This window comes from Phascolarctos cinereus, unplaced genomic scaffold (assembly GCF_003287225.1).
Source record: "Phascolarctos cinereus isolate Bilbo 61053 unplaced genomic scaffold, phaCin_HiC Scaffold_1;HRSCAF=81, whole genome shotgun sequence".
Classification (NCBI taxonomy): Eukaryota; Metazoa; Chordata; class Mammalia; order Diprotodontia; family Phascolarctidae; genus Phascolarctos; species Phascolarctos cinereus.
Window position 1 is genome coordinate 113,032,645 of NW_027555514.1, and position 20,541 is coordinate 113,053,185.

The window sequence follows — 20,541 nt, forward strand, 5'->3', positions numbered from 1 at the left end:
ATTCCAGTGCGCTTTATATACATTCATTCATTTAATCCTCATAACAACCCTGTGAAGTAGGTGTTATTATCATTCCCATTTTACAGATAAGGAAACTGCCACACATAAAAAGTAAAGTAACCTGTGCCAAGGATCACACATCTAGTGTCTGAAGTGGGATTCAAACTCTTCTGGTCTTGACTCCCAAGCTCTGCATTCTATTCACTGTGCAGCCGGGTGCCTCTAAATGCGTTCTCATTTGGTCTTCCTAGCAACCTTTCCAGATAGTCCTCGTTGGACAGACTGGGAAACGGAAGCTGACAGAGGTTCCAGTGGCTTGCTAAGGGTCCACACAACTAGTGTCCGAGTGACAGTTCATGACTCTTGAGCTCAAGTACCCAAACTGTTGCAGAATCAGATTGGCCAAGGGTGGAGCTGAAAAACGGATCTGGGCAAGGGTGGGGAAGTTTTGGCTTCCAGGCCATGTGGCCTTCTAGGTCCTCCGGTGCTGCCTTTTGACTGAGTCCAACTCTTACAGAACAAATCCTTTTATTAAGAATTAATTAAAAACTTGAGGACCTGGAGGGCCACAAGTGGATTCAAGCCACAGGTTACCCATCCTGTCAGGTAATCTAGTCCCAGTCCCTCTTTTCATGGAAGAAGAAACAGATCCAGAAGCATGAAGGGACCTGCTTGAGATCAAACGGCCAGTTAGTGGCAGAACCAGAATTAGAACCCAAGGAGCCTGACTTCTAGTCAGAGGTGTGTGTGTGTGTGTGTGTGTGTGTGTGTGTGTGTGTGTGTGGTGAGAGAGAAAGAGAGAGAGAATGGGGGGAGGGTGTCTTCTTACATTACCAGACTTCTTGATTTCTACAGGTTTATCCTTGGATCAGAGAGGGGAGAAGTGGAGATGCTGGCACAGAACCGACAACCACATCATCCCCTTCCCCCCAAAACAGCAGCTCCTACCAGCAGGCTCCCACTTCCTAGGGCATTCTTCTCTATTTCCTTTTCCATCTATTAATAGCCCCAGAGTCACTCTTCGTATAGGAGGAAAGCATCCAGACCCGAAGTGGGAGGAAGCCAGTGCTCCCCTAAGGGTGGAGAGCTGGGTAGGACCCAAGGATAAGAGTTGACTGGGCTGAGCTTCTATCCCCAGCTCTGACAGGTGGAGCTCCCAGAAGAGATGGGAAGGTTTTCCCTGGAAGGGAACAAACATTCATGGTAAAGCAAAACATTTCTACTTTGGCCATATCCAAAAATGATTTACTAACCTTGTTAAGACAAATGAGTTTTAAAAAAATTAAGCACTTACTATGGGCCAAACCCTGTGCTAAGCATTAAGGACAAAAAAGATAGTCTCTACTCTAAAGATCACATTTAATTGTTTGTAATTGGGAGAAATAGTTGGTCCAGCGGATAGAGCACCAGGCTTAGTCAGGAAAACTTGAATTCAAATCCGGCTTTAGACGTTTGCTAGCTGTAACCCTGAGCAAGTCATTTAACCCCAGTTTGACTCAGAGTCTTTATTGGCAAAAAGGAGATAATAATAGCACCTACCTCCCAGTGTTGTTAATAAGGATCAAATGAGATAACTGAAAAGTGCTTAGCACAGTGCCTGACGCATAGTAGGTACTATGTAAATGTTGTTGTTCTTAGTATTACTATTTTTATAAGACACCTTGAAAGGCAAGATGGCTTTAAAAGGTTTTTTTTGACCTACGTTACTTGGCCCCAACCTATCTTTCCAGGCCTGTTCAACATTATTGTCCTTTCCACCCTTTGTGGTCAGTCAATCAGCAGACCCTCGTAAAGGTCCTACTATGTACCAGACAATATTGTGAGTAGCTAGTGATGCAAAGATAAAAAAGGGGAAAGGGTTCCCTGCTGTCATGAGGCTCACATTCTATCAATCTGTACATACTTCTAAGTAAGTGTTCAGTCACACTGTTCCACTACTGTTCATTAGGGACAGGATAGGAACTGGGGAACTCCATACATCATCTCTGGCCTCTGTCTTAGAATGCTGTTTCTTTTGAAACTCAACGCACACTACCTTCTACAAGAAAGGACATATCCATCTTTCTAGTACAGGGATATGTAACCTCGTGTCACGGACATTGGACCCCTTTGTCATTATGGTGGAAGCCTATGGACCCTTCCTGAGAATTTTTTAATACATAAAGTAAAATACATAGGATTACAAAGGGAATATTGAAATAAAGTTATTAAAATAAAAAAAAAACCCAACCCCAAATTCCTTGAGGACAAGGACTGCTTTTGTATTCCTAGCAAGGTGCCATCTTGAAGTAAGTAGTAAGCTTTAGTGCTATGTCTTGAATAAGACACTAGAGTCAAATAAACCTATTGAGTCCTGTGTCTACACAGTCCTACAGTCTACAGGAGAATGTCCTAGGCATAGCCTCCACCTTTTTTCAGTTTGGTTTTGAGCAAGCAGTTGATAACAAGCCCAGCAACTATAGTCACTCAGGTCTAGGGGCAGTGCCTTTGGTCCCTTGGTTGGGGTTGGAGGTGGTGTGTCCTTAAGCCTAGGGTTGGGCTGGTATTGGCAGTTTTTTGACCCCTGAGTATGAGTAAGAGCCATAGTTTAGGGAAGTTCACAAAGGCCAGGTTCCCCAATAACTCAAGATTCCCTACAGTCCCAATAACATGATATAGGGCTGACCTGAAGAACAAGTGAATGAAACATTTGGGATTCAGAGAGAATATTTATTTTCTGGGATCACCTGGGGTAGGGTAGCAGATGGATATAGTTAGAAAGTGATCTGATGTCCTTAGTGTCCTATAAGCTAGGGAACTTGTCAAGAGGATTGTTGTGGTGGTAGGTCACTTAGCATCCTCTCCTGAGGTAGCTAGGTGGTGTAGTCAATCCTCCAGTTCTCATCTAGTCTCAGAGACTTCATTGCTATGTGGTGCTGGCCAAGTTTCTTGACCTGTAGCTTCATTTTCTCCCCTAGGATTAGGAATTAATACTTGACCCACTCCTTAACAGCCTCAAACAATTTGCCTGGTATATTGTCCATGTTTGACTCTTTGTGACCCCATTTGGGGTTTTCTTGACAAGGATACTAGTGGTTTGTCCTTTCCTCCTCCAGCTCATTTTCCAGGTGAGGAATCTGAGGCAAATTTGTTCAGGGTCAAACAGCTACCAAGTACAGGAAGATGAGTCTTCCTGATACCTGGCCAGGTACTCTATCCACTGCACCACCTAGTTGCCCAATATGGCAGAAGCAAGACCTCAAACCTGGCCTTCCTGGCCATTAATTATCTGTAACATGGAGCTAATCATAGCACCTACCTCCTACCTCAAAGGGTTGCTGTGAAGACCAAATAAGATAATACATGTAAATCACTTTGCAAACCTTAGGGTGCTATTAAAATATTATCTACTAGCTAATATCCTGTCCTGCATGTCAGGGTAAGTATGATGGAAGGGAGAATTCACCACCAATCCCAAGTTTCTAAAGCTGGCCCATCATGAATCCTTCTACAAATTAGAGATTGATTCTTCAGGGTAAAATATTAAGCCTTTGTGGGGAACCATCACCATTCATTCACATCTTAAGTGGAGAAGATTTGTTCAGATATTTTGAGGTGGAGATGGAGGAGCTCTAGGTCCCAGGAGCAGGGGGAAAAATTACTGTCCAGTTTTACCTTAAGCCAGCCATGTTCCTTTCCTTCCTTAGAAGCAAGAGCCAGATGCACAGATTAGGGATCAGACGTGGCTTGTCTGGGGGTTTGAATGGGAGTAAAGGAGAGGAAGAGAAGGGAAAGAGGTAGCAAACCACAGAAACTTGGAGGAGAATTCATCAGCACTTTAAAAAAGTTTATTGATCTTAGTTTTTATTTTTAACCTCTACATCATAGTTTTCCCTAGTATCCTTCCCTCTCCCAGAGAGTTGTCTCATAAAATAAATAGTATTTTTAAGGATAAAAAAAGGAAAAACAATCAGCACAACAGACCAATGCTTTGAAAAGTTAAAAAACTTAATCACTTACTTGGTTCCTTTTTTATCTGTCAGGATGGAGTGGAAGACATTATAAATGTATACACAGAACAAGTATGACACAATACAAGGTGATATCTTCACACATGCAGCTTGTCATAAAAAGCTGTTTAGGCACTCACTTGTCTTTTCTGTTGGGATTATAAACAGGAAATGGGATGGTAACATCCGGGGCAGTAACAACTGGTATCGCTACCACCATCAGCAATGCTGGAGGCACCCGCGCCCAGACTACAAGCATTTCAGAAACCAGCAAATCTCTGAACGCAAACACCACACAGCCAACTGTCCCTTCAGGAACCAAGAAGTCGACTAGTCCTAACCCCACAACACCTCCTTTACTCCAGCCTCAAGGTTCATCATTTCCCAAATCCTCACCCACTCCCAAATCAAACCAGGGAGGGGCCAGTACAGTAGGGACAGGAGCACAGACCACTGTAGCCCCTCCTACTGTAAGTGATGTAAGTACAACTGTAGAGCCTACCAAAAAGACGACGTTGGCATCCACTCCAGTACCCGGGGCTTTGGGAACCCCGACGTCCACTTTGCCATCACAAGTGAAAAACTCCTCACCTTCACCATCAGGTAAGTAATTGTTATTTTTCGTAGTGGGGAGAGGGTCCTTGATAAGATCCGATTTTGGAAAAGTTAGCAAATTTACCTTCTACTTCTGCTTGGCCTAGAGAATGGGAGTTCCATAATAAAAAGTTAACAGTAAGAGAAAACATGAGAACCTTGATTTAAACGCTCATTCCTGTTCTCGCCTTCTTGGTACAGTGGAGAATTAAACAAGACAAAACCATCCTTATTTGACCGTTGGAGATAGTTCCAATGAGTAACTTGTGCTACACACACACACACACACACACACACACACACACACACACACACACACACACACACACACACCCCCTCAGGGGTCCTTGTTCCTGGCTTGGGATTGGTTCTACTACTCCTACCAAGCAGTGCAGCCTGTAGCAATGCACCCCCTTGTCCCAACCCTGTCAGTTCCAAATAAAAAAATTAATTAGTCCATGTCCTAGGTATTTTGTGGGAGATTTTCCATGATCTCTGCAAACCATAGCTTCCCCCCCCCCTCCTGGTACACCCTTTCTTCTCTTGGGGGCAATCAGGGTTAAATGACTACCCATAGTCACACAGCTAGTGAGTATCTGAGGCTTTGAGGATTTGAACTCAGGTCCTCCTGACTCCAGGGCTAGTGCTTGCTCTATGCACTGTGCCACCTAGCTGCCCCAACCATAGCTCTTAACGAGCCCCTTAACATGAGACTGCCTTTACTAGTCATCTGCAGGACACAAATCTAGTTCATAGCAAAGGCATTTAATAAAAATTTCTTTTTAAATCAAAGAACTATAGAACATTTCCCTCTTAAGCTGCAAATTTACTCTCCTATAAAGCCAATAATTAGAACCTAAACCTAAAAGCCTCTACTTGGCTGAAAGCTATAACTACTCTAATTTATGTGATTATAAGGCTTGTGTGAGATAGGCCAGAGGTTTTTCCTCTGTCTTGCCCTTCTTGGGCTGCTTCTTCAGTGCTCGATGCCCATGTTTTCATGTCTTGAATTAGGAAGACCTGAGTTCAAACTTAACCGTAGCCCCCCACTAACTGTATGAGCCTAGGCAAGTCTGTCTGCCCCAGTTCCCTTATCTATAAAATGGGGATACTGATAGCAGCTACCTCACAGGATTTTTGTGAAGATCAAGCAGTACCTGGCACACATGTATTGAGTTTGATAGCTACAAAAGGAGACATAGGAGTGAGCCAGGATTTATTCCTTTAGGTTGTGGAAGTAGGAGAAGGGGATGGTCTTTGCCCATTCCAGTACCTTTTCCCCCTCCTCTTAACACATTTGTTTCTTTCCTCTGCAGCTATAATTAAGGACCAGGACCATAACACTGTGCAGACCACACCGAGTTTCATCACAACATCCTCCAGCATCTCTGGGGGTTCACCTTCTCTGACTAGTGTCATGACTTTTACTCCAGTGCCAGGAGCCTTTCCTTCTGTTACCTCACCAGCGATCACCAGCTTCACTCCCAGAACTCAGCCAACTGTAGCCACCTCTGGGGCTCCAGTGTCCTCTGGGAGCACAATGTCAGATACCTTGTGGGCACAGCTTTGGTTACTCCTGGGGACACAGCTTCAGATACCTCTAGGGTGGTCCCTAGCAGGTCAACTACAGTTGACTCTGAGAATTCTACCTCCTCACCCACTAGCCCCTATTCTTCCCATCACCAGCCCCCTGCCATGACAACCTCTGGATCTGAAATTTTTTCACCCATACCCAACAAGGTAACTACTGCAGCTGGCTTAAGGAATGTGAAGATTGGGGTGGGAAGAAGAGGCTTGTATAGAGCTTAGGCAAAAGAGACCATATATCCCTTTACATTCTTCCTTCCTAAAGAGTCGTCTTCACCCAAAATGCTAGCAGATCATGTGAAGTCCCTTCTAACTTTGCTGGGGTCTTCATCCCACACAAGAATAAACCACTCAGAGCTCCAGACCTGAGTTGAGGCCATTTTTAGTGGTGTCCTTTCTCCTCTTCCTGTGACTTAGGCTGGCCACTGGTGCACATAGACCCAAGTATCATTTGGTGATCGAAGCTGAGAAGGTCACAGTGACCCTCCTTTCTCCCCACTTCTTTCACCCTATTAGTGACAGTAGGGGGTGTCTGAATTTCAGATGTCTTCGGGCCAAGACTTGACCTTGACCCAGGACAAGACTGACTGAGCTTCCTCCCTCCAAGGGGAAGGCATATAGCTGGGAGCAGTGACTGGCAGGTTTGGTGCTAAATTCATGACCCTGACTCCTTCCAGATAACCTGTCATGCTGACAGCCATACGACAGAGAATCTGCTTATTCTGAAGATGACCAACTTCACTATCTGTGTGAGTATTGCTCCCCTATCTGGCCACGCCAGTTTCATTGCTTTAAGTCTCAGAGCCTTTTTTTATTCCTTCGCTCTCAACTTGGTCCTTCTTATAGGGTGGGAGTCCAAATGGGATTGGGAAGAGCCAGCCACTTAAAAGCAGTTTAGAAAGATGTTGAGGATTAGTGTTCCCATCAGCCTTCAAGGAAAGGTCTAAGATTTTGTTTTATTCCTTTGGTCTAGACCTGTGATTTAATTAGAGACAGGAACTAGTGAGAGTTATTATCTGTACCCATGTAGCTTGCCAGCTAACTGTTCTGTAACCTGAAAAATTACCTCAGTGTTTAATGACTTGTCAGGCTTATACTGCCAGATTTGAACCCTGGCTTATGCTACTATTGAGTTTAAGGTTAGGAAAAGTCTAATACAGTAGCCACCTTTTAAAAAACCAAAAAATAAACTACAGATACTGTTTTTACATCATCCAGATTTCCTTGTAAATCTCTCCTCCTTCTGAGTGTCAATCCACAAAAAAAACCCAGAATTTTTTAAAAAGAGGAAGAAATGGGGGGAGAACACTAGAATCTATCAATACATTAAAAAAAAATCTGATGCAGTGTCCTGTATTCTTCAACTGTGCCCCCTCTACCCACCTCCTAGTGACTATCACCTTAAAGCACTAAATAAATGTTAGCCTGGAGTCAGGAAGACCTGAGTTCAAGTCTCTACTTACCTAGCTGTGAGTCCCTTGGGAAGTCACTTAACACCTGTTTGCCTCAGTTTCCTCATCTTTAAAGTTTAGATAATAGGACCACTTACCTCCTAGGGCTACTGTAAAGAACAGATGAGATAATAATTATAAAGCACTTAGCACAGTGCCTGATATCAGGTGTTATAGAAATGTTACCATCATCATCATCATCATAATCATTGTTATCACACTCTAACTTGCATCATACTGTTTTGGTTTTTTTTTTTTTTGGTCTCTAATTTGGTCTCTAAGTGGTGCTGTATGTGTCACATTCCCCCCCCTCCCAGTCCCTCTAGCATTAGATTCTAGCTTTTATAATTAAAGTGCTTTTTTTGAATAGAATGAGCCTTTTAGATAGCTTCCAAGTGGCTCAATGCTGCCCTCTGCTGGCAATCTTCTGTTTTTTGTAGCTGCCTATGTAAAAAATGGGGAAAGCCTTTAGGTATCCAGGTCTTTACACACATCTGTTCAACAATCATTTATTCCATACCTACGATATGCAAAGACCTAGGATAGAGACAAAATATAACTAAGACTCTTGTCTTAAATTATTAATAATCTGCCCTCAAGGAGTATAGAGTCATTACATATTACAGAGAAATGAAAAGGTAGCCACACAAAAAGCTTGGAGTTTAAGGGGCCAGGTCCAGTAGAAGGTTTCACTTTGAGGCCATGCTAGGGGCCTGCCCCCTTCTTGTGAGCCCCCCTGGCACCTCTAGGAACAACAGTTGCTGTTTCCCCCCAAAGTCTAATTCAGGCCCTTGCCAATGTCTGGGGACCAGAGGTTCCCAGGTATTCAGTACCCCTGTCACCTTTCCTTTACCTCATCCCTTTGTTTTTAGATCTTTAGGGAGGAAAAGACCCTTCCCTTTCTTCCCATCCATAGAACTGACTTACTTTTCCAAATTCTTCCCTGGGACTAGGCATTTCAGGATGTGATAGGGCAAGGCAGTTACTGGAAGAGCTTTCTCTGCGTTTCCTGTGTTCCTAGGGGGGGAATCATGACCCTTATGGTCAAGCCTCATGGCCAATCTCTCTCCCAGCCACAAAGTCTCACTCTGATATCAGAGATGCTGACAGTACCTAGCATTTGTAGCAACCTTTTTTTTTTTTGGTATCCCTGCCATCTTTTGATCCAACAGTTTTATGTAGTATTTTTTGCAGGTGGCATTATCCCCATTTTCTAGATGAAAAGAACTACAGTTTGCCCACAGTCACATAGTGAGGATCCGAGCTCAGGTATAGAACGTCTCTCAGACATAGGTCCCCTGGTCTGACTCTGCCCATCCCTAATTTTATGTGAGGAAACTGAGGCCTAGATAAAGATTTGTCACAAGGAAATAAGTGGCAGAGGTGGGATTTGAACTCTGGTCTTCTGACCTACAGTGTTGGTATATCTTTATATTAGATCCCATAGTCTAGCTATGAAGCCTCCAAATGCAGGCAATGGGAGCTTCTCCCTTGGAATGAGGGAGAACCAAGGAGCAAGGAGGTGTTTCTTCTTTCCTGGGGAAGAGACAAGATGCTAAAAGTAAAAGATCAACAGGAGATCAACATACATGACTTTAAAGAGCCATCACAAGGCAGTGATGAATGAGGGTTTCCGAATCCCACAGAACAAGCACAGCCTCAGGAAGAAGTATGAGAAGGCACCCTCCTTGTGGGTCTGGGGGCTGCTACATTCATTGCATATATTGTTAGACTATTTTGAAGTAGTGATATTATTTTTCCTCTTTTTGTTATATGCAATGGCTCTCTTAGAAGGGGAGATGGAAGAAGTGCTTGGGAAAGTTTAAGTGATGTAAAAAAAAGTTATCTTTTTTCCCCTTTTTTTTATTAATTTATTTTGATTTATCAACAATCACTTCCATAAGCTTTTGAGTTTTAAATTTTTCTTCCCCTCCCTCCCCAAGACAGTACGCAGTCTGATACAGGCTGTGTGTGTGTGTGTGTGTGTGTGTGTGTGTGTGTGTGTGTGTGTATGTATGTATATGTATATATACACATTTCTATTAAACTTTTTTTCACATTAGTGATGTTGTAAGAATTAGAACCAATAGGAAGGAACCACCAGAAAGAGGAAACAAAACACAACAGAAGAAAAAAAATAGCACATAGTATGCTTTGATCTGCACTCAAACTCCATAGTTCTTTTTTAAAAAATTTTATTATTTTGATTTATCAACAATCACTTCTATATGCTTTTGAGTTGAAAGTTTTTCTCCCCTTCTTTCCCCCCCACCTCCCCAAGATGGCACACAATCTGATATAGGATTTACATTTATGTTCCTATTAAACAGATTTTCACATTAGTGAAGTTGTAAGTAAGAATTAAAACCAATAGGAGGAACCATCAGAAAGATGAAACAAAACTCAACAGAAGGTAAAAATAAGTGATAGCAATTCGACTTCCATAGTTCTTTCTTTGGATGTGGACAGCATTTTCCATCCCGAGGCCTCTGGAGATGTCGTAGATCCTTGTAATGCTGAGGAGGGTTCAGTCTAACAATATTAGTCATTGCATAACGTGGCTGTTATTGTGTACAAAGTCCTCTTGGTTCTGCTCACTTTACTCAGCATCAGTTCATGCAAGTCTTTCCAGGTTTTTCTGAAGTCAGCCTGTTCATCATTTTTAATAGTACAATAGTATTCCATTACATTCATATACCACAACTTGTTCTGCCATTCCCCAATTGATGGGCATCCTCTCCTCTCAATCTCCAATTTTTTGCCACCACAAAAAGCTGCTATAAATATTTTTGTACATGTGGGTCCTTTTCCCATTTGTATGATCTCTTTGGGATATAGCCCTAGAAATGCTATTGCTGGGTCAAAGGGTATGCACGTTTTTATAGCCCTTTGGGCATAGCTCCAAATTGCTCTCCAAAATGATCGAATTTCACAACTCCACCAACAATGCATTAGTGTTCCAGTTTTCCCATATCTTCTCCCACATTTATCATTTTCCTGTTTTGTCATGTTGGCCAATCTGATAGGTGTGATGTGGTACCTCAGAGTTTGTTTTGATTTTTATTTCTCTAATCAATAGTGATTCAGAGCATTTTTTCATTTGACCATAGATGGCTTTAATTTCTTCATCTGAAAACTGCCTGTTCATATCCTTTGATAATTTATCAACTGAGGAATGACTTGTATTCTTATAAATTTGACTTAGTTTTCTATATATTTTAGAAATCAGGCCCTTATCAGAGATACTGGTTGTAAAAAAAAAAAGTATTATATTAAAAAAAGAAAGTAAAAGGCACGGCCATTCAAGGATCTCTAATCATTAAATTTGATGGTTAAAGGAGGGGAGACAAGCACAGGGTTGGACCAGCACACCAGGTGTACAGCTTTTAATTGCCAATGTCTTGTTCATCTCATGGTCAGGTTTGCCCTGGCAGAGGCTTGCATGGAAGGGAAGGCAATTCAGGTCCATTTGCTCCAGGATCAGGAGCTACCCTTAGCAGAAAGTTACCTTTGTTTTGTACCCCCAGGATGGTGTCAAGGACTCCCGTAACCATCCTCTCTACACGGCACTGTGCCGAGCAGGAAAGGCCAACTTCAACAAGGACAGGGATCTGTGTCATGTGCAACTGGTCCCCCAGCCAGAGAAGCAAGAGGTGGCCATCCTCAATGTCTCTGTACAAAGTGAGTGGGTGTGTGCGGCTTGGGAATAGCTGGGGGGCATCTTTGAATGTAGGAGAGAACTTCATGGAGAATGCTAGGTCCACAAGGCATATCAGGCCAGCCAATGTATCAGCCCTTCATGCCCTCTTTAGGGCTGAACCATATAGAGATCTCCTACCCCAATCTAGTGTCTTAGGAGCCCCAGGCAGTCAAGTTCATGGCTTCTTTCCCCACCTAGTACACCCAATCCCCTGAACCTGGTGCCCTCATGTTCAATGTCCCCTTCCTCTCCCCACAGCACACCTTCAGCCTAAGGAGCTGTATGAAGTATTGAAGAAGAGATGGGATGATTTGAAAGCGGTAAGCAGTCCAAAGGAAACATTATGGGGCCTGGACAGAGGTTTCCTCCTCTTTCCCCCCCACTCCATCTCCTCCCCTGTTCCCACAGAGTCTTAGAGAAAGGCCAGCCCTCAGGATTGCCTCTTCTTTAAGGGGTTCAGGATTCTTTTTTTTTTATTGCTTTTTTAGGCAGTTGGGGTTAAGTGACTTGCCCAGGGTCACATAGCTAGTAAGTGTCAAGTGTTTGGTCTGAAATCAGATCTGAACTCAGGTCCTCCTGACTGCAGGGCCGGTGCTCTATCCACTGCGCCACCTAGCTGCCGCAGGGTTCAGGATTCTTAAGGATCAGACCAGAGCTAGGTGCTCAGGAGGAAAGGCCTCAGCTGCTCCCTCTTGGCCAGCATCAAGGTGGAGTGGAATAAATAGATAAAAGGAAGAACAGAACCAAGGGTACTAGTCACTCCAGATTGGAATAAAGCATTCAGAGAGATCAGAGAAGGTTTTCCAATCAACCAACAAGCATTTATTGAGCACTTGCTATAAGCCAGGCACTAGGCTAATCACTGGGGATACAGGTACAGGTACAAAGAGTAGAGTAAAAAGCCCTGTTGGCAAGGAGCTTCTCAGCTAGCAAGTATCAATATTAGGTAAGTATGCACAGCCTGGGTTCTAAACTCAAGATCTGTGAACTTGGTGTCTAAAAAGGGTTTGATTATTTTTAATATTATTGGTTTCCTTTGTAATCTTATGTGTTTTATTTTATGCACTTAAAAATGTAGAAAGCATTCTGAGAAGCAATTGCTAGGGCCCACCTGACTGCCAAAGGGGTCCACAACACACAAAAAGATTAAGAAACCTTTGCTCAATTTCCCTAATGTAAGGCAAATAAATACAAATAAGGAAATGCAAAGCTGTTAAAAATAGAAGGTAGTTTAGGAAGGAAGGAGAGCATTAGCAGTTGAGAAGACCTGAAAGGGGTTCATGCTTGATTTGATTTTGGAGGACAAGAGGGAAGCTATGAGGTCAAGGTAAGGATGGAAAGCATTCCAAGTTATGGTGGACAGCCCATGCACAGGCTGACAGATGGAGTGTCCAGTCTGAAGAACCCTAGGAAAGGCCAGTTTCTCTGGATCATAGAATGCAGGAAGAGATTAAATGTCCAGTGAGGCTGGAAAGGTAGCTTGGGGGTCTGGAAACAGGGAATTTTCTCTAGGGGAGCCATTGGAGTTGAGTAGGGGACAGTCATAAGGGGCACTTCACACAGTACCCAGCACATAGTAGGTGCTTAAGTACTCGACACATGTATTGTGGGTGTTCCAGAATCTGACTCTAATGAATTCCTTCTTGAGCAGTTGGGAGTCAGTAACATGACGTATGGAAAGGAAAGTCTGGACAAGGACGTGGAGGACCGGTTCAGCATGCCTCTCATCATAACTATTGTTTGCATGGCAGCCTTCCTCCTCCTCGTGGCTGCCCTTTATGGCTGCTTCCACCAGCGCTTTACTCAGCGCAAAGACCAGGTGAGAACCCTGCTCATTTCACCTCTGGCCTACCTACTGAAAAGGAGATGAGATGGTGTGATTTGAGGAACACCAACATTTCTCCCCACTCCCCCACTCTCTCCACCCCCTATGCCGTGCCCTTTCTCTTCTCTTAAATGTATGGTCTAATAATACTTAAGTGTTCCATTTCCACCTAGGTTAAATATAAAAGGTAGGGGCATTGTCTCTAAAGGGCTTCTGTTAAAATGCCAGAAGGGTTTGTGGCTTCTTCTGGAATCCTGTAAAGGGTGTGGTCTCTAAAAGGAGATATGAGACTTAAAAGAAAAGGAGTTGGTCCTGGTCCATTTCCTCCCCTCTCCAGGAAAACAACAATAAAACACACACACCCACCCCCTTGCCCAGCATTACTGAGCTCTCCAGTGAGGTCGTTACCTAGAGTTGCCTCTAGAGGGAGCCAGCTGCTTTAATGTTGTAGCAAAGGACTTGGTGGAATTGTAAGGGGAGAGGGGGTGGTGATCACTAGATTCATGAGACACCCCAATCCCTTCCACTGGCTTTCCCTTAGTCATCTTCCCATCCCTTTCCCAGCAACGCCTGACAGAGGAACTGCAGACTGTGGAGAACGGTTACCATGACAACCCAACCCTGGAAGTGATGGAGACTTCCTCCGAGATGCAGGAGAAGAAAGTGGCCAATCTCAATGGTGAGCTGGGGGACAGCTGGATAGTCCCACTGGACAACCTGACCAAGGATGATCTGGACCAGGAAGAGGAGGACACACACCTGTAAGGCCACATATCTGCCAGCTCTGACCACCGCCGTGCAACTCTTGAGACTTAATCACCGAAAGTGCCACTTGAGCAGAGGGAGGAAAATCAACCTCCTCCCCAACTTGAGAGAGACATGAATAGGGAAAGAAACAAGGAGGGCGCAGATGCCTATGTGCAGGGTTATGGGTCTCCTTCCTTCCCACCCCACTTCATCTCGAGGGGGCTTTAACTTTTTGATTTTCTAGCCAATGGAAACAATTCATCTTAAGAGGTTAGAGGAGGGCAAAGGGGGGAGGGGAAAATGGCCACACAGTTTCCCCTGGAACTGTCCTAGATTTTGTGGACAGGACAGCTAGAAAGATGTCATAGAAAGCAAAACTGGTGGCATTTTATATCCACATGGCGACCTGTTTTCTAGCCTTTTCTGCCCTTCTCAGGAGCAAAGCTATTTGTCATCCTTCCTGTGCTCCCTGGCAGGGGCACAGAACACCCCTGGCCTTGAACTACTTATTGTAAGCAAAATTCTGATTTCTTTGTTCACCTCTTTGGTGAGTGGAGATTTTACCTGCCAGACCAAGTGTGAATTGTTCCTGCTCAAGGCATCCATCCACAGGTGAGAGGCAGGATTGAAACTTCCTGAATGGCCATACTGGCTGGCTGGCAGGAAGCCTTGGCACTCGGCACCATTCTCCTCTCACTCACTCACTCCTCGTTGTTAAGACACTGTTTAGAGTGGGTCCAGGAGAAGAGATCTGCCTGCCTCACATCCAGCTAACATCTCTCAACTCTGCTGAAGCCATTGAGGACATCATGCTCTCTGATCTGCACATATTACCTGCTAGGGAGAATGGATCCCAGAACCCATGTGGCCCCTCCCTCCCACCACTGAAATAGAAGCTGCTTTTTTGGGACAAAGCCCCCTACTCCTGAGGATCATCTGTCAGCACACTGTCTTAAAAAAGACAATCAATGCAGCAGGAAAGGGTAGGATCCATCCAACGCTACATGTGAAACTCAGGGACTAACCAAGTTGCTGGGAATTATTTATGAAGGAGGGAGAGCAAGTGGCAGACCCTCACCTCTTCCCCCACAAACACACAACCCCAAGATCAAACTGTCCAATGGTTTCTATAATCTCATCAGTGTGAGTCTTCTGTCTCCACTGGTGGGTATCACAAGCCGTCCATGTTTTATCTTCTGACCATTCTTGTCCATATTCTTCTCTAGAGGTTTCCTACAAAGGATCTACTTAGTGGGTTGGTAGCATCCCCCCCCCCTCCCCTTTTTAAAATCTCTGGTAGATACCAGGGCACTACTTCTTGTCTTTGCTCCTATTATTTGCCTAGCCCACCTTCTTTCCCCATTCACACATAATTCATGCTACTCCTAGGTCATTGTTGGGTGGCAGCTGTATAATGCATTTATGCTTACCATGCAGCTAAGTGGTGAGTCACAGTAAAAGACTTATTTCAATTCCAACCCTTTAAAGATAGTACATGTGTAGATGGGGATAGAAGTAGGGGCATCCAGGGTGGATGTATACTCAGAAATCCATAAATGTAAATGACATCATGATGCTGGCAAAACCTATCTACTGAAGAAGATGGATTTTTTAAAAATGTAGTCATTTAAAAGTTACCTAAAATGGCAGCTTGTATTCATATGACTTTCTTAAACTGTGCAATGTATAGTAATGGGCCTATTGCTAGCCTCTGATTACTCTGGAGCAAGTCAGTGGGAATACTGGTACTTAAAACTGGCTCATTTTTGAGAATTACAGGGAATTTTCAGTTGGGACACATCTCAAAACTGACTTCAGGTTTCCATTACTGATTGTAATTTTTAGCTTCAGTTTATGGACTTTCACGAAGAAAGTAAACATTCAAAAGATTAGGTGGACCTAAGCGGATGTGACCTGGAGTTTTGGTCATATAGTCTAAAAATTTAGTTGGCAAGTTTCATGTGTGCTAAATTTTATTAACATTAAGTTGGCTAAGTCTCAGGCAGGCTGCACTCCAGGTTCTGGAAACACGGTGGATGTTGGTTCTTTCAGTCTAGCAGCACCCATCTCTGGGGCGCAATAATTAATATTCAGTATTTCTATTTGGATTCAAACCTGTTCTCACCCTGTTCTGATGTTCTGCTCCAGTTTTCCTGTGGTATCCTCTGGGGGTTTCAGAATTGCCCCCTGGCTGCCCTGATTTAAACCATCCCCACCCCAGGTCATCAGAAATCAGTTTTGGCCTGCACATTTCCTGAGTTTCCTTCTCTTCTGGGGGCAGCTAGTAGCAGGAAGGAGGAAAGGCTTCTTAGGGAACTGTACTACAGTAGGCTTACCTTCTCATTTTCTTGAAGTCTGCAGGAGTTTTGAATGGAGTTTGCACCTGTGCCCAAGGTCCCCAAATGCTAGGGCCCCTGGAGGTGGTTGTCGATCAGGCTCCAGGAAGCAGCTGTTTTGAGTGCCTTTCGTGGCATTGATGCAAGCCGGTAGTCTTTTAAGTGCCTCTTTGTTCAGGAGGCAGCAGACCAATTTTTTACAGGTTTGACTTGGGTCCATTTGAACACGAATTACACAAAGGATATGTGTCAGTATCCTCTCGTGGAGGATATCAGAGTTCTGATAGAATTCACCCTTTTAGGAGTGGGATTTATTTTTTTTTTTAAATGCCAGACTTGTGATTGCTTTGGAGTAGAGAATTCCTGGTCAAGATTGTTAGGTAGAGAAGCCTATAATTTAGAGGTGAAGTGACTTGTTCAGCACCCAAACAGTCAATACTTGACTTTGTCAGGATTTGAACACAGGCTTTCCTGATTCTGAGGCTGGCTCTCTAGTCAGTGCCAAAGTCGCCTCTCTTGAGTTATTAAGTTTAAAGGGTCCAAAGCACAACCCTCTCAGTGCCAGAACTGCCTCTGAAATTACTTCTGACAGTGAGTTGAGACAACCCCAAGCAAAAAGGACCTTTCCACCTAGATATGGCTCACAGACTCTAGGGCTCTTATGGGCACTTTGAGCAAGCCCAGATTTAGAGGAATGGTAAGCTAGCACCATCCGTACACAGCCACATGCGTTTTGCATTGCTTTCTTCTGGACAATTAGATTGGAGAAACAAAGGAGATATATTTTGAGTAATTTGGTCCAGCATGAAGGGGTCTGCTTCTTTGTGCCCAGCGTTAAGGTTACGTTGATCTTCTTGCTCTTTTTCCAAGTGCCCCATGCCTTATCAATAGGTGAAACAACTAGTCTGTATTCTCCTCTGCAAGCTGTTGCTTATTCCTGCTACCTTTAACCTAGGCATAGCCATATTTTCCCTGGCAAAAAGACCAAACCAGAGGAAGCCTTGTGTTGGGGGCCACAGGAAGCTTCTTTAGGTGCCACGTCTTCAGGGGTCAGATAGTTGAAAGAGGAGCTGAAGCCCAGACTGAGATAATTCAGGTTATAACTCTGTTCTGAAATTTTGGAAAGCTAAATATGTATCCTCTCCATCATAGGTACATTTCTGAAATTCCTCAGAAGGCTCCAGGATCTGAAAGTCTTTTATCTGGGTAGTACTACGTGTAGCACACAAAATCTAGTACATTGTACACCTCACCGCCACCCCACCCACCCAACCCAAAAGACAGCTGGGAGGTTACTACCCCTGAAAGTCTCAGTTATTAGTTGGAAGAATATAGTTCAAGTAAGCATGGGTCCCCAAAAAGGCCATGCTAAAGAGGAATTTTGAACTTTCATTTTTTAAAAATAAAAATTTTATCTATATCTTTTGTTTTTACATTGCTTCAGTTTTCCTCTGGATCTTCCCCCTCCCTTCCTCTTCCTATAATCTGTCTCATAACAAAGAATTCTTTTTTCTTTTTAAGAAAAAAGAAACTTGGCAGATGACAGGTTTCCGGAGGCTGCCCGATAAATTGAGCTAGATGTCATGAACGCACACCCACTGAACAAGCCACCAGCTGCCATCCAGCCTCAGCAAGTAAACTGGGGGGCGAGGGGGGGAGTACTGATAGATCACTAAACAGAAATACAGAACTTTCCTTCCCATTTAAAGGAAGGAAGCTGTACCATTCTAAGTAAGTCAGAATAGTAGAAAAGTTTCTTTGGTCTCTTCCCTACCACAAATGAAGTTTGAAGCAGAAGTGTTATTTAAAATGCCCAAATCCTTGGTCTTCTTGATTGAGCTCTAGTAAGAATTTGGAAAAAAAAAAGTCCATTGTATACATATTTTTTTGAAGATTATATATATATAGATAGATAGATAGATAGGACTATCACACATTAAACTCTGACTTGCTGTAAGAATATACTTTTGAAAAATGGTCATAATTAAAAAAAAGTTGAAAACAATGCATCAGGCCAGATCCAGCATTCACTCTGGGAGACCCCAAGAACAAGGCTTTTTTACCCTCCATTTTCTGTCTATGGTATACACAAAGGGACTACTGATGAGGGAGGAAAGCCAACATACTACCTGTTGAGTCTAGTTTTGCAGGTGATGAAATTGAGGCTTAAAAGAAGTGGTTATTTGTTGTGGAGAGCCACAGACCTTACTGGCAGAACCTGGACTAGAATTTGTGTCTTGACTCTAGATCTGTTATTTTACCACTATTTGTACATGCCTTATTGGCCTGAAGGAATGACAGCCTCCTCTCATTTGAAACCTTTGTTTGATTCAGTGTTGGCTCAGAAGCTATGAGATCAGTTGTGCACCAGGGGAAAACTTCTTTCTAAATGCAAAGACAAAGCATCTTTTCCAAATAACAAAGTTAACAGTCTTCTTCTTCCTTATCTGAGGAATGCAAATTTCTCTTTTAAAAAAAGCAAATAATAAAGAGCTTGGTCTCCAACTCACAGAAGTTGGTTGGGACCAGTTAGTGGGATAGCAGGATTTCTGGAACACTGGCTAGGTAGGCATCTCAGAGCCCAAGGTCTCTTGCCTCCCTAGCTTGGGATTGGAATAGCCACTAAACTTCAGTCTTACAGCAAAGCTCCACCCCAAACAGAGACTTCCACCTGATCCTTAGGTATATGCTTCAGACTTGCTGTGGTCTAGTCATCTACCCACTGTGAGAGAGCTTGTCCTCCTTGTAGATCAGCACTTTCAATCCCAAATCTTTTGAATTTTCTACAAATATTTATCAGGTGCTGATCCACCTGTAATCATTTGTTAATGATTTGTCTGGATCTACTTCCAAAGGAATCTTCTGAAATTGGCCCATCCTGTTTGCATCTTTCTTTAGAGAATGAGGGCAGAATAGAGTGAGACTGATATGTTTGGGGTAGGAGAGAGGAAGGGAAGGCTGAGGAAGCACAGATTCAAGAGGGCACAAAGATATAAGGACACCAGTGGCTGCCTTCCTGCTCCCTCTTGAATCATGCAATCTGTAGATCACATGCCTGAGACTAAAAGGACCAAATTACTCTTGATAACTCATGGTTGACACCTTTAGAAATTCTGGAATTTGAAATAGTAAAATTTTTCAGATTTCTCTTTGGTGGTGGGATTCTTTAAAACCATTCTCATAATTGCACATGGAAAAGGAGTCCTTTTCAGGACCAGGATTTTTGTTGGTTGGGTTAGAAATGGGTGGGGATAAAGGGAGGAGTGGGAGCATTCTCTACTTTTCGCACTTGGCATATTCACTGTAGACATCAGGCGCCAAACTGTAAGAGAACACTGTTCTAAGGGGCCTTAAAAAGTTAATGTCATCTACACTATCAGAGGACAGTTCTCCTGGCTGCTATCAGTGAGCAGGAACAGATGTCTGAAGTACACTGGAATTCATTGAGAAACTGGATTGTAGAGATTATGGTGAATTCTTTCATTTTCCTACAAAACTATATTTTGGAAAACTTTATGCTGTCAATTAAAGTTCTTTTGTGTAAAACTGGTCTCAAACCTTGATATTTCATTCTAAGTGGCTGAAACTGCTACTAAGATGATTTGTGGAGGGGCAGGATATTTGGTACAATCTATGGAAGTTACTGATAAGATTAGCAAAGGCGTAATGAGAGAAGAAAGATCAAGAAAGCAGATGAAAATTAAAGGCAGAAAATGAGGAACGTACAGGGTGTTAGTGGACAGCTCATCAGATCTTCAGAGATCAGAGTACCTTAGCAACCACAGACTACCTTCCACTGTTTTCCCTTCACCTTCTATGCAACTTAAGTGAGATCTGTGGGACACCCACACGAAGCACTGAAGAAGAGAGCCCAGTATTACATTCCATCATCATCATCATTATCATCATCCTCCTCCTTGACTGGCTACAGGATCTGGATATTTTCCAATTGTCTTACCAATTTTGCTGATTCCAATGGGAGAAAAATGTCAATGACTCAGTTCGTAGGGACTGTGCTCATTTTTTTTATACAGGACACCGTAATAAGACACAATGTGGAAAAGTGGGAGCAATGCATTAGTTGGGTATCAGCATGTAGGTTAGAATTAGGGTATTTCAAGATAAACTTTTGAAGCATTCCAGGATCAGGAAGGGAGATGAATGAAGGAACACCCAGGACAGGACCTTGGCCTTCCAAGCAGCAGAGACTGTTCCAAGAAAAATGACTTGGAGTTTATCACTGGTCACAAATTGGACCAGAGGCTCTACAGTCTTCTTGGACATGCCAGTTACCTTTATGGCCTGCCAGCCA

At 43.3% G+C, this 20,541-nt stretch overlaps 1 protein-coding gene across 1 annotated transcript in view; it reads left to right on the top strand.

Annotated features, from left to right (window-relative positions):
* Positions 1 to 19,775, top strand: part of PODXL (podocalyxin like) — a 59,037-nt gene extending 39,262 nt beyond the window's left edge. The window contains 8 exon segments of the mRNA XM_078149912.1: positions 4,158 to 4,592; positions 5,900 to 6,136; positions 6,139 to 6,323; positions 6,848 to 6,919; positions 11,149 to 11,302; positions 11,580 to 11,641; positions 12,973 to 13,140; positions 13,711 to 19,775. Coding sequence (XP_078006038.1) covers positions 4,158 to 4,592; positions 5,900 to 6,136; positions 6,139 to 6,323; positions 6,848 to 6,919; positions 11,149 to 11,302; positions 11,580 to 11,641; positions 12,973 to 13,140; positions 13,711 to 13,911 — 1,514 coding nt within the window. The 3' untranslated portion in view covers positions 13,912 to 19,775.
* The last annotated feature ends 766 nt before the right edge of the window (positions 19,776 to 20,541 follow it).